The sequence below is a fragment of the Micromys minutus genome (genome assembly GCF_963924665.1).
Source record: "Micromys minutus genome assembly, chromosome: 25".
Classification (NCBI taxonomy): domain Eukaryota; kingdom Metazoa; phylum Chordata; class Mammalia; order Rodentia; family Muridae; genus Micromys; species Micromys minutus.
This window is the reverse complement of record NC_137960.1, coordinates 8,917,523-8,931,428: the sequence shown is the minus strand read 5'-3', so window position 1 is coordinate 8,931,428 and position 13,906 is coordinate 8,917,523. Positions and strand designations below refer to the sequence as shown.

General features: G+C 47.0%; 1 protein-coding gene across 2 annotated transcripts in view; it reads right to left on the bottom strand.

Annotated features, from left to right (window-relative positions):
• Window positions 1–1,312, bottom strand: part of ADARB1 (adenosine deaminase RNA specific B1) — a 34,398-nt gene extending 33,086 nt beyond the window's left edge. For both annotated transcript variants that reach the window (XM_080937517.1, XM_080937518.1), the window contains exon 1: window positions 406–1,312. In XM_080937517.1, coding sequence (XP_080793643.1) covers window positions 406–1,296 — 891 coding nt within the window. In that variant the 5' untranslated portion in view covers window positions 1,297–1,312. The remainder of the gene's footprint in view (window positions 1–405) is intronic.
• Window positions 1,313–13,906: the final 12,594 nt, after the last annotated feature.

The following is a 13,906-nucleotide window of genomic DNA, read 5'->3' as shown; positions in this document are numbered from 1 at the left end:
GTTTTCTGTGCAATGATTTAAGGGATGCCCCACTGAACAGAGGACAACTCCAGCATTTGGGCCCCCTGCCCCTTTCACAATAAAGGCTGGCTGTGGGGTGAGGGTCTCTTTGGGAGGACATGGTTCAATGGAAAGTAAATTGTGGCTGTCCTTCGAGGGCCCTGAGGTATCCCTGCTCTGTGTTATCATGACCCTAGCCAGCATCAGGAGACTAAATCAGATTCTCAATGACCAAGTGACCGTGGAAACTGAGGCAGTTACTCCATAGCCAGACTTACTAGCAACTGCTCCTGCTGAGGGCCTACGTAACATAAGGAGTCAAAAGCAATAGTGAAGACTAACGGCTACTTAGAAATGTCATCAAGGGCAATAGCTACTCATCTGCAAACATGCATTTTTCCTCACCTGTGGCAAATGCAACTGAAGACCCTCACTGAGGACAGGCTGGCGAGATGGTGTTTGGTCCAAGTGCAAATTGAAGACAGTAGCCAAGGCAGACTGTGCAGCCCGGGCCTTAGCCAGCTTCTTGTTTCTCCCTGAGCCCTCAAAGAACTGGCCATCTACAACCACAGACATGACAAAGCTCTTGGCGTGGCTCTCCCCACTCTCAGAGAGGAAGTCATACTTCAGCCCTGGGCGTAGCTCATTCAAGATCATCACAGGATTCTTCCCACTTGGGGGTGGGAATGGTGGTGGGATGGGCAGAGGAGGCTGGGTAAGGCTGGCAGGCACGGGGGAGGCTGACAGGCTAATGTCTCCACTTGAGCTGAAGGAGTCATCCCCATTGGAGCCTACGTAGAAGGGTGGCTCTGACTTGTCTGGAGTCTCAAAGCCATTGAAGAGAGTGTCAGGGAAGTCAGCCTGGTCAGATGTGAAGTCTGTGTTCACAGAGAGGGTCCTTCCCATGGCCAGGTGGGCCTCGGAGGCGTTGGGAAACTGGACAAAAGACCTCAGGGCCTTCTCAGCAGCGTGGAGTTTTGCCTTTTTCTTCGTAGGGCCGGAGCCTTCAAAGACCTGCCCGTTAACCTCCACAGACATGACAAAGAGAGGCGCATGCACGGGTCCTGTCTGGGACAGCAGCATGTACTGTAAGCCGGGCTTGATCTCATTCAGCTGCATCAGGGCGTTCTTGGGCAGAACAGGCCCTGGTGTTTTCCTTCGCTTCTTCAGGCGGTACTTGGAGTGGCCATTGCTGCCCTCCTCCAGAGGCCGCTTCCTGCTGGTGCTACCACCACCCCCGTTGGAGAGCGGAATACCCTCGCCAGGCCCGGGTGTGCTGCTGTCCTTGGGGGGCATGTTGTCCAGATTTCGGTTTTCTTTAACATCAGTGCTGCTGGAACCTGTGGTGCCCAGAAAGAGTAACTTACAACGCCTTCGTTGCAGGATCTTGTAAATGCAAAATTTATAGATTCCTTTATCTCTTTGTAGCTGGGTAAGTGATGTGTGTGTGTGCATTTCTTTCCTCAGTGCACATGTGAGGAACTATATATTGACCAAAGATGTAACTGTTGGGGGCTGGAATGCACTTTGAGATTTTTAAAAAGCTAACGAACCTATTGCCACTTCTACTTAGTTTACCAATTTTTTCTGCACTAGGAGATAAACTTTTAAAACTATTTTCTCTGCCAAAGACATCCTAAATCTTTCTAGCTTATCAAAATGTTACGTGTTAAGCTAATCCACAAGCCTCACACTAAGTCTGATGAAGTGGCCTCTGAGTTCACCAGCACACGGGCATTTCCCTCAGCATGCCCTTCCTTCACAAGGCTGCTACTGACCTCAACAGACAGCAGTTTTTAAACTAAAGCACTTCTCGGGAGTTTAGAAACGTGTATTCCCAACTGACTCGGCTCTTGAGGTTCCAAACATCTGATCAATACGAGATAATTTGGTTTAGTTTATGAACCGATCATAGAAAACTTCTTACGTAATAAGGTAAAGTATTATGACTTTATGGAATTTGTTTTTGAAGAATAATGTATCCATTGAAGATTTTTCATTATATTTCAGCACTATGTGCTTCAGAATCCTCAATAAATTTTATGCTTAAAAAAACCGAAATCAAAAGTAAGAACAGGACACAGTGCTAGAGCAGCAGACAAACTGTGGTCGCTAATTTCACAACAAGCCAGTAAACCAGCCTTTCTAAAAAAACAGCTGGTAGGCTTCCAGAATAACTTGGTGACCACACCTTTTAAATGCACTTTACATGGCAAAATAAAAATGATGATTTGGATCTTTAAGAGAAATAACCACCAGGCATGGTGGTGCACACCTGTTCTTTTACCACTCAGAGGGGTTGAGAGTTAGAAGACCCAGGAGGCTACCAGAGCGGCAGCCTTGTCACCACCTCCCACCAAGCAAAAAGACCATTCTTTTTACATGGGGTGTGATCTGTTCTCCCTTGTTTATCAAGCCTTCTGTAAAAGGAAAGAATGATTTCCCTTATATCATTCCGTTTTACAGTTCTGTGCACTGGGCCTGTGTACTGTTTACTTATATCTCCAACCACCAGCTCCTAAAATCCAAAGTAAATCTTAACTGATGAATATTTTCATTAATAGGGTGGCTTCAGGGGTCTGTTTCTACTACGAAACACACCAGTGGCTTTTTCCTTTGTGTTGAGTAATCTGAAAACGCTGCAAATGTTCCTCAGTGAACCCCTGGGCAGGGTTAATGTGATGGACGTCCTGGTCGTTGCTGCCAGTCTGATTCAGCTGAGACAGCAAAGATTACAGAGACAACCAGTCCATGGAAAGTCTCGTGTGTGAGGTGGGGAGGGGTCTCTCAGTAGACACCTCTTCCCAGAAGTTTCCTGACACACACACCACTTCTCCCAGCTGACAAAGCTGATGGAATGGGCACTAAATTTTCATTTATAACATCCTCCAGCAAAAGACCGGTAGGTTACTCCTTTCGGTGCTCGGGGAACAAAAGGTGAGAAGGTAGAGCAGAGACGAACAGAGATTAATAAAGGGGAGAACATCACACACTCCATCTGCTCACAGTTCAAGTCTCTCAGTAAACAGAATTATCAGCATCAAAATGCACATTACCAAGACACTCTGACAGACATTCAGCCAAACATTAGTGATGCCCTCAGTCAACAGTCAAGATGATGAGAAAAGTACCCTTTCTGTGAAAGCGGAACTCATTCTCGACTCTTACTTCAGAAATAAAGGTACCAATCACATGCTATTAAAAAAAAATGCTCCTGGGGAAACAAAGGTAAAACACTTCCATTAGAGACAGAGCCCAGGGTCAGCTGAAGCAGACACTCTCTCTGTGTACCATGCTGCTGCATTTAGAATGTGAAGTGAATCACAGTGCAACTTGACTGCTTTTAAAAACACAAGAGATGCACAAGCTGACATTTTAAAGTTTGCACTAGACCCCAATGTTTATTGTTTCGGGAATATTATTTCGGAGGACACTTCCTCAGTTAAATTACCCAAGGCTCAATGGTGAGAGCCACAGCTGTGGACAAAACCCACAGTCCCCGGCCAGCAGATAATTCTAGGGACACCTTCACACACTCCCCAGGGGGTTTCCAGGTTTGGCACAGCACTGGCAATACTGCCTGAAATTTAAAACCTGAAAAGGCTGAGAGTGATGGGCGGATCTGCCAGCCAAACTCCACAGCTTAAAACATCTCAGGAGCAGAACTAAGGAGAGGCAACCAGAGAGCTAGGAGCAGCACCCACATTAGCAGAGGCAGAAAGAAGCATGCCAGCTACATTACTTAAAATGGCACGGGGCTGCTGCCTTGTGCCAGCCAGTGGCCATTCTCAGAGTAGGTGTCTGTTGCACAGTCTACTTCAGACCCAGCATGGCAGCGAGGCCCAGCCCAGCCTCACACAATGCTGTTAGGCTCTGGGTGACCAAGAATTGCAGAGCGACAGCCCCTGCCACTGGGCTGAGTCACCATCACACCACCCCCAGGAGAATGCGCTTCTGCTGTGCAGCCGCGTGTTCTTCCTGCAGACAGAGCACCTGAGCTGGAAAAGTGCCTTCTTCCCAACAGCTTCCCATTTAGACCTGCTCCTCTCTGGGACTGAAGGTGGGCAGAAGTGACTGGCGGCTCACAGAGGACGCCAAAAGAGGAAACGTCGGTGTGCCTGAGGCCCCATACCCGCAGCCCCGTGGAAGATGCTGGAGAGCAGAAAGAGCCCCAGTGAGGGTTTGGTTCACACTAGCACCAATCACGGTCCAGTCTTCAGAGACTAAGCTCATGTGGACTCCCTTCCCTCCAAGGCAGGAGCAGCGACTGTGTCTGAAGGGAGCTTTATGAACTGTTATCCCAGTGACCGGGTATCTGAGTCAATCGGAAAGGTTTTCTTGAGTTTACACTGGTGCAAGTTCAGAGCTTTATCACAAGGACCACAACTCCACATGAAGCCACACAGCATTATGAGATAGGCACCTAGAGGCATATTTCTGGAATAAAAATGGTGGTCCCATGATGATAATGAAGGATGAAAGCTCTAGATAGGTGGCTGTAAGGAAAATATCCACAGTAAATATTGAAGCCTAGTATAGAGAAACCCATCACTGCCAACAGCCCACAGCCGAGGGTGTACCAAGCCACTCCTATCAACCAAATTTAGAAAAACACCAAACTTTTAATTGGATGTGAAATATCTGACACTATGTGATAGGCCTAGATCTTACTCATATTCTCTTCATCTTCTATATCCATGGTAAAATGGTTTTGAGGGTTTCTTGACTGGCGGAGACCTCTTTTGTCTGAAAGACAGCAAGAAACAATGTTCAGTGTGTGGTCCTAGCAAAATGAGGTGTGGAATCTTGGTGTACTGACTACCACATCACTGCAAATAAACAAAAACAAAAGCTGTAAGGAGCCTGCCATCTGAGAAGGGATATTCCCAGTCTCTTTCACTTCCTCTCAGCACTTTCTGGGTCATCAAAGGACCCCTGGTGTTGCTGTCTTATGTGAAGTAAGAAAGGGGTCACCACAAAGCAAGCCTAGGGCAGTGTCTAAGACCTCATGCTCTACCCCAGGAAGTATAGGCCACTAAGGGGTCTGGACCAGGAACAACAACCAGGCAATTCAACCCCCAAGGGCCTGCTGACGACAGCCATGTCCTAGCCAATCAGAGAACCCAACAGAACTCCTACTTGCCATCTAGCCTCTCCTAGCAGAACTATAATGGGTGACAAAGTAACCCCCAAGTACTTCACCCATACTTTCATGCATCACAACAGCACATCACAGGAGAGCAAAATGTGCACAGTAACTTACATCTAATACAAATCAATCTAGCACGATTCTGTTGCCACACACAGTTCCCATTTCATTGGCAGGAGAAACCCAGAAAAGATCTAAAGAAAAATTTCAGCTGCCCAATCACCAAAAAACCTCAAAGTTTTCACCTTCCAGATTATTTCTGATAAGTTGCAATTTAGAGAAAAACATTTGCAAAATTTGAAACAAACATTGCTTCGTCAACAAAATTTGCTTTACCAATGTCAATAAAGTAAATTACTTGTTTTTAGGAGAATAGTGATGAAATATGTTAAGAAGTACATACATCTCATAAAACACTTGCATAAAATACATAGGGATTTCATGACAATCACTTGTTAGTAATGTTATTCTCATTTTCTCCCCTGGTCAATACAATGTTAAACACTGATGTAGTTTCTACATAGACTCTTTTATTCAAGCGATTGGAGAGCTAGATCAGTTGTTATACACACTGGCTGATAGTGAGAGGACCCAGGTTTGATTCCCACCACCCACATGGAGGCTCAAAACTGTCTATAATTCCAGTTCCGGGGGAATATGATACCCCCTGTGTCCTCTATGGACATGCACTTGGTGTGTAGACATACATTCATACATAACATATACATACATACATGCTGGCAAAATACCCACACATATAAATCTTAGAAGTGAAAGTTGTCTAGGGAGCAATAAGGGCATCATTGATTTATATTCATTCATTCTCTTAAGATATACTTGTAGAGTATCCATTATGCTGGAAACAGACCTGGCTACCATAGAAACTTGATGTGAATCAGATAGATTTTGCAATTAAGGAATCCAAAAGTCCAGACAGCCTGCTATGCTAAGGAACATTTGCTAACAGTTATGGGTGCAGAAACAGTACTTTTCTGTTAGAGGCACATGCTGAAGTACTTATAGATGAAGAATAGTATCTGGGTACACACTTTATATGGCTCTACATTGTATGACAGTGTCCTCACTGGGGAACATTTTAGTTTCTTGTGTGTGTGTGTGTGTGTGTGTGTGTGTGTGTATGGAGGTTAGAAGGTATTTTTCAGAATTGGCTCTCTTCTTCCACCTTCGTGTGGATTAGAAATAAACTGAGGTCTTCAGGGTTGTGTGGCAAGCATCTTTATGTGCTGAGCCATCTCATCAGCCCAAATCACCATGGAAAGTTTTCGGAGAAAGCGGGGGGTTTAGTGAGGTATCAAGTGTGGGAACTTCGTAGGGGGCAGGTACCCTTAGCAACGTAAGGGTGATCTTAGGAAACAGGGATGCCGTTGTTCATTCAGACAAGTTATGGCCAGAGGTTGGACCATAATACTTCAGAGACAGAAAATAAGTGTAAGTAAGTTAACAGGACAGGACACAGACACCTCTGAGAAACCTGGACCATGTGGTAAAAATGGAAACGTCTCGGAAAGCTCTTGTTTGCTCAGAGGAGGCTTGAGGCAGGCAGAGGACACTGAGGCTTCTTTTATACCAATAGGTGTTAACTGCAGCGATCTATGCCTGTTCCAAGTACCAAGAGTAAATAATGACTACTTAGTCATGGATGAAACATCTACATCATCCCCAAAACACACACACACACACACACACACACACAGAGAGAGAGAGAGAGAGAGAGAGAGAGAGAGAGAGAGAGAGAGAGAGAGAGAGAGAGAGAATGAGAGCTGGAGGTAGGATTGGAACAGAACAGAAAGCTAGCTTCAGGTATGACATGATTGTTCTGTCTTAACCTCACAGCAGCTGTGATCACAAGCGACAGGACTCATCACCTCCCTGTCATGAAATGGAGAGGGGCTCACAGGGGTCTCCCCCGCCTAAGTATTTGCAGGCAGTTAACAGTAGGTAGTGGAGGGGGAGATGTGTTCTTCAGTTGGATAGCCACTCACTAGTAAGGAATTCATGTTCCTATAAAAAACTCATTTATGTTCCTGTAAATAATCCTAACGAAATTCTTTGGGTGACATATGCCGAGAAAAAGTAGTAGAAACAGAGCTAGTTGGGAAGACTGGGGGCATCAGTGGGAAGGGGAGGGGACAAGAAAGGAGAACAGGACCGGAAGATGACAGAAGTGCAATGTGCAGAAGATGGAGGAACTATACCTTACCTTTTCTTCCTGTTCTGTGGTGTACAACTGAAGCCCCAGATTCTAGGGCAAAAGAAATAAAACAACCAGGTCAGGAAGGGCATGCTGTGCCCTAGAAGTCAAGGTGGTACCCCGAAGCTCTGAAATTTCCTTAAGCCTCATTAACCTGACTCAGGGTGGAAGATGTTGGAAACTGCCTAAACCAAGGGGCACAGATGAAAACAAAACAAAAACCAACCAAACAAACAAGAAAACAAACCGTGACAGAAGCAGTTCTTTCTGGTGAGAGGGAGACTTAGGAAAAACTATGCCAGCAGAGCCCAGTCTAAACCCATCCATGATGGGCTCTTAAGAGGAGTCTGGAATCCTGGGCAGGGGTGGAATGAACCAAGTCTGGGGGTGGGGTGGGGGAAGTCACAAGGTTCACTCCCACCAGGCTGAGACAACTGTGTGCCCACCTGGAAGCAATCTACTGCTGCCACGGGAGCTCCTAGAGGGGGCAGTAAGAGGCCCTCTGTGATGATGAGTTTTATGCCAACTTGATACAAGCTGGAGTCATCAGAGAGGAAAAACTCTCAATTAAGAAAGTGCCTCCATAAGTTCAGGCTGTAAGCAAGCCTGCAGAGCATTTTCTTAATTAGTGATAGACGGGCAGGGCATCACCTCTGGGCTGATGGTCCTGGGTTCTATAAGAAAGCTGTCTGACTAAGCCATAGGGGGAAAGTGAGTAAGCAGCCCGCCTCCATGACCTCTGCTTCAGCTCCTGCCTCCAGGTTCCTGCCTTGTCTGAGTTCCTGCCCTCACTGCTTTTGATGATGCTCTATGGAACTGTGATTAACCCTTTCCTCCCCTTGCTTTTTGGTCATGGTGTTATCACAGCAATGGTAATCCTAACTAAGCTATCTTCTTGGTGTGAAGCCTAAGGGAGGCTCAGTGGGGTGCTGAACTTGTCCCCACTTTCCTTAAGGCACTGTCCTCCTTCCTCTTATAGAGTGTGGTAAGCAGACGTAGACAAGACCCCGAGTCTCAAGACAATCACATGAGCAAGTTCCAATGGAAAAAAAAAAAAAAAACCAAAAAAACAAAAAACACCGATTAGCCAGAGAATCAGGAGGATTCCAACAGTGGGGACAGTCAGTCTACAGGAATGACAGGCTTGTGGAGTGGCCAGGAAGTCAAATTGACACAGACTTCACCCCTGGGAAAAGGGGAGAGGAAAAAGGCAAAAGCAGCCCTCTGGGATAAAGGACAGCTAGGGCAGGCAGCAGAGCACAGGACAGACCCTCACACTGAGCCTGGCAGTCCGGACAATGGCGCAGGAGTGGCCAGTGGGAGGACAACCTTCCACACAGAGGGGAGCCAGAAAAGTGGGGGACTAAACCCAGAACCTTGGCACAGGCCCCTGAATGTGATCTCTAAACATTGCTTGGGACCCACAGCAGAATTGTCAGATCCGACAGCACAAGGGAAAGCCAGGAAAGGGAAAGTCGATAAACTGAACTTTAGAAATAAACCTGCCCTTATAGGCCCCGCTTAAGAAGTACATATTAGGTGAAAGCAGCTGAAACCACATAGTGAGCGAGGGCGTGGGCGGGTAAGAAGGTCAATGGTGAAACAAATATCCAATAAGAAAATGGGCATGAGTAAAAAAAGAAACCATTATCCACAAAAGACACATGGGTGGGAATCAAGCACATGAAAACATGTCCACTATGCCTGGCTATGAGGAAAATGTAGCTTAAGAGAACAAGGCGCTTCTGGGAAGGGAATACTGAGGAGCCAGGAATCCAACAACTAAACAGAACACTGCGGCGCAACCCAGTGGCTGCACTGTGGGGCTTTTATCAGAGAGAAACACAGACCTTGGTCCTCCTGGGAACCAACTGATTCTCACACTGTTCAGGGATCTACATTATCTCAGAGGGAAGTGTCATACAGAGCCGGGAAGAAGGCACAATCAGTCTAACTTCATTCTTTCTATGATTGATCAGTTGCTGGTGTGCGTGGGAGCTGGCTTTCCACTGACGTCTTCTGCAGTGATGGACCCTTGTGTACAGCCGAGCGCAGCCTGCTGGGGTCACCTGGCTTGCACAGGCTGCCTTACTGTCCCACTCTCACTGGAATTCTGTAAAGGACATGACAAATGTCTCGCAGTAGAAAATAACTGTGCTGTGCCTGGTGGTAGGTGGGGGACCTGTGTGGCAAGAACAAGAGCTAGAAATCCCTGCAGAGCAGAAGCCAACACCTACAAATGCCAACCCTTGTACCAAAGGTTATAAAACAAAGCAGACGGAGACGCCAAGTGCTTTCCAGCATTTCACGTAGCTGTTGCTTATGGCCTGAAAAGGTCTTATGGCTTCAACTATGAACAAGAATTAAAACCCCATCAAAAATCCCAATGGAAGAGAATTCCAGGAATGGGCTCTATTTGATAGCAACATTCAAAATAATTGCCTCATTTCTCAAGATGCCCCCAGGGGCAGGAAGGGGTTCACTCAAGCTTGGAGGCAGCAGTGCAAAGACCTTTCGACTCAGTCAGCATCAGAAGGGCAGAGACCTGCATTTAACTCATGGGTAGAGCCCCAGCTACCATTCTGACTGCTTCTTCAGCGTTTCTTTAAAGGGGGGGGGGGGTTAAGAATAATCATGCAGCTCTGAACTAACACAGTAACCTGTGGGAAGTATCCCAGGCGAAACACAAGAGCCCTGCACCTGAAGCCCAGCTTACAGGACTGAATGCCCAGGAAAAGCCCAGCATCAGAACACAACATATTCATAAACAATGCTTGGCAAAGATGGTGCTTTACCCAGAGGCACCCAGTGAGCTTTCCCTTGATACACGGCCACTCATCTGCACCGTCTTTACTACTTGGCAAACACTACTGTGATTAAATTGGCAATGTTTTATTTTTAAATTAGCTAGAAGTCAATGATTCTTGTGATGTATCTCTTTTTTTTTAAAGATTTATTTATTTAATGTATGTGAGTACACTGTCACTGTCTTCAGACACACCAGAAGAGGGCATCAGATCCCATTACAGATGGTTGTGAGCCACCATGTGGTTGCTGGGAATTGAACTCAGGACCTCTGGAAGAGCAGCCAGTGTTCTTAACTGCTAAGCCATCTCTCCGGCCCAGTTATATATCTTTTTTAGACCCTTACACTGGAAAACAAAAGCACAAAAATTTGTATTAACATCTCTATTAACCTCTGAGGCAGGCCTTCATCTTCCCATGGTGGTGACGGGGAGTTAAAGGGAGGCCCCTTTCTCCCTTTAACAAACAGATATACTAGGATAAAAGGGGGGGGGGGCATGCCTACATGTCTTCCCTATATCAAAGATGTACCAGAACCTGAATCTTTTCTTTGGGCTAAAAAACTGTTATCCCTAAGCAGACTAAAGTGATCACAGATAAAGATGTCTGGCAAATGTGAGGGCTGGGAAACACTTCTGTCGGTAAAGAATACACTCTGAGGCACAAGGCCCCAAGTTTGGGTCCCCAGCACTCAGACAAAAAGCTGGATCCAGCAGTTCCTAACTTCAGTGCTGTTAGAGTGGGGATGGGTAGATCCCTGGAGCTCACTGGCTGGCTAACCTAACTAAAGGAATGAGTTCCAGGTTCAGTGAGTGACCCTGTCTCAAAAAAAAAAAAAAAAAAAAAAAAAAAAAAAAAAAAAAAATACAGTGGAGTGTAATAAAACAAGACACTCACCATGGATCCTGCCTCTACATGCATGTGCACACACATAAACACACATGCACGCACATACCACACAAAGGTAAGTGGCAAATAAATAAACTTACTAATAACTGTTATAGATTTAATCAATTTCCATCTGCCCTCAAGAAAATACAGATTTTGAGAAAACCTTTATACGTTCTTCATGACTGCTGTTGGTACTGTTTTTATATGAACCAAACATTTAAAACCAGAGTTTTGAAATACAATTTGTGTTGAGTCTTTACGTATGCAAGCGGTAAGCTCAACTCGAGGATAATATTCTAGCCACAGCAACAAAACAAAACACCTAAATGATGAACTGGTGATTTAAAATGGTTCCTGAAACACAAATGTCTCACACCGCCTAAAGGAAAACAAGCTGAAATTCAACACGTTAACCCAGTGTGTCAGAAAATGAAAAGCACTTCATGACTGGTATTTTGCTTTCGATATCACCTAGCAAAATAACACCATTAAGGTCTCCAAAAATATTTAGCTTTCCTTTCTAGAAAGCCACCCACGTATCCTGATGCTCAGCTAACCCCTACAGAGTTCGTGCACGCTGAGGAGACAGCAGCAGAGCTCACCACCACACACCATCCGCTCGGGAGGACCTGGTAAGGGTACAGACAAACAGTAAGGGGAACAGAGAACACAGGAAGGAGAGTAGCAATAGGGTGCGGGTCTCACTCCCTCCATTAAAAACCTCACCCCCAGGCATCAGATGAAGTCATTGGTGGGTCAGTCACATGCCAGTTCCATGGGCAAGCCCAGTGGGCAGAGCCGGACAGTGGCAAGTGCAGAGGAGGACGCCGAGAAAGGAGTGACGCTGCAAGGGCTGGGCGCTCCAAGGGACCTCGAGTGCTCACTTAGGTAGAAAGTGTACTCAGACAAATGTGTATAAACCTTCATCGTCTTGAGGGCCCGACCTCTCTCGTGCAGCAGATGCTTAAGGCAGACCATCCAGGACTTTTCCTCCTTATGCCTGCCACATCGTGTACTGCCAGTTCTCTCAAAGTCCAGCTCAGAGGCCTACGCCCCTCACAGCATCCAGGGTGGTCTCTCTGTAAACCAGAGATACCCTGAAGCACAAGCCCCCAGGCTCACACACATCCCAGTGTGCCCCATCATGGCCCACCTGAACCTCTCCCCATTGGCTGTGCTGCTGTCCCAAGCTGGAGGCACTCAGCCCGACTTAATGTATTCATCCTGAGTGACAACTGCTATGAAGTCTCTGAGCCACGCTGACCTATTTTGCTGTATCATTTCCTCCTCATGATCAGTACCAGGAATGTGCTGGCACCTTTGACTTTAGCTGGACAGAAACACAGGCTCACTCTGAACGAAAGCCGTTTAGATGAATACTCAACAAGCATCCTTGTTCTGCCTCAAGTGGGGTCGTGCCATTCTTCCAGCCGCCCTGACCACGCTCTCATCTGCCAGTCTCTGATAACCACATCGCCTGACATCCTGAGTCTACCTTACTTTGGTCTGTAAGCACCTCCCATCCGTGGCTACTGGTTCTTTTTCACTGGTTTAATACCAGATTCCCTTAGAAGCCTAGATGTGGTTTCTCCAAGTGGGGGATCTGCAATGCTTTCCCCCAAATTACTGCAGGGCTCCTGCGTCTGCTCAGAACAAGGCCAGGGCAAACACCTACTCAGAGAGACTTCCATCACCCTACCACCCAGGGGCTGCTCCCATGCTGGGCACAGTGGGTCTACGGCTTGCAGACTGCCCGTCTCTCTCCTTACATGGCTGAAGCTCACACGGGTGAAGTAGGTTTTGTCTCCTTAACTGTGTTCTAGTACCTGCCCATGCCTGTCAGCCCAGTGAGGGCTGAACTCTGCCCTTCTGAGCTCTATCCAGCTCCTCACAGGTGTGTGACAGATACACAGGTGCAGTGCCAGCCTGCACAGCAACAATCACGGTCCCCACTCCCCCACTGTCCTGTGACTGCTTCACTTGTCTCACTGAGTCCCAGGAGGACCAAGGAACTCCTGGGGTGCTTAGCTGTGTTTTGGGTGGTGCCTGTTTCTACACTGGCTCATTATTAAAACATCCACACACTATTCTTTACCAAAGGAGAAAACATGGGCTTCATCAGTGATTTCCATTTTGAAATATTTACTGAAACATACCAACTAGAAGCCATTTGTCCAAATACCGACTGGTCACGCTAACTGAGTAAACACTCCCCCGCTGTGTCTGGACACACACAGCTGGGGCTGCGTGGCTCAGTGTGCCTGAGCACCCGGTGAGTTTATCACGAATGTCAGGTAGCGGCAGGATCAATAGCGCCATGTGGACAGGGCAGGTATGGGGTAACCATAGTGAGGACTAGAGTCCCAGTGCCCCACCAGCTCCGCTTGATTCTGCATGCCATCTATACCCATGACTTCCCTCCCAGGAAGTGCCACACACTCCTACTGTCCAGATGGAACCGCAGGTACTAATGGCCTCCAAAGCTCAGAGCCAGCATCTCCTCTGGGTGTGCAAGATCCTCACACATCGCAGCCCTCTCATCTGTAGCACCTGCCCGGCCAGCAGCCTACAAACCCCATGAAGAGCTCAGAGCTTTTGGTCTCGATCTGTGGCACACACCCCAGTACTTTCCAGGGTACACAGCAGTGGGTATGTAACCAGGGTGCCCCCATTCCTCACCACATCTGTGCTCACTGGACCAAGGTGCCTTGGGAGACCACATCAGCCACGTCTGCTTCCTTTGTGTCAAGACTGTACTTGACAGTGTATGGCTGCAAACTGAGGCCCTTAACCTGGAAGGGTTGTAAGTGGGAAGGACCAAAGGGAAAGGCAGCAGTCGAGATTGAACA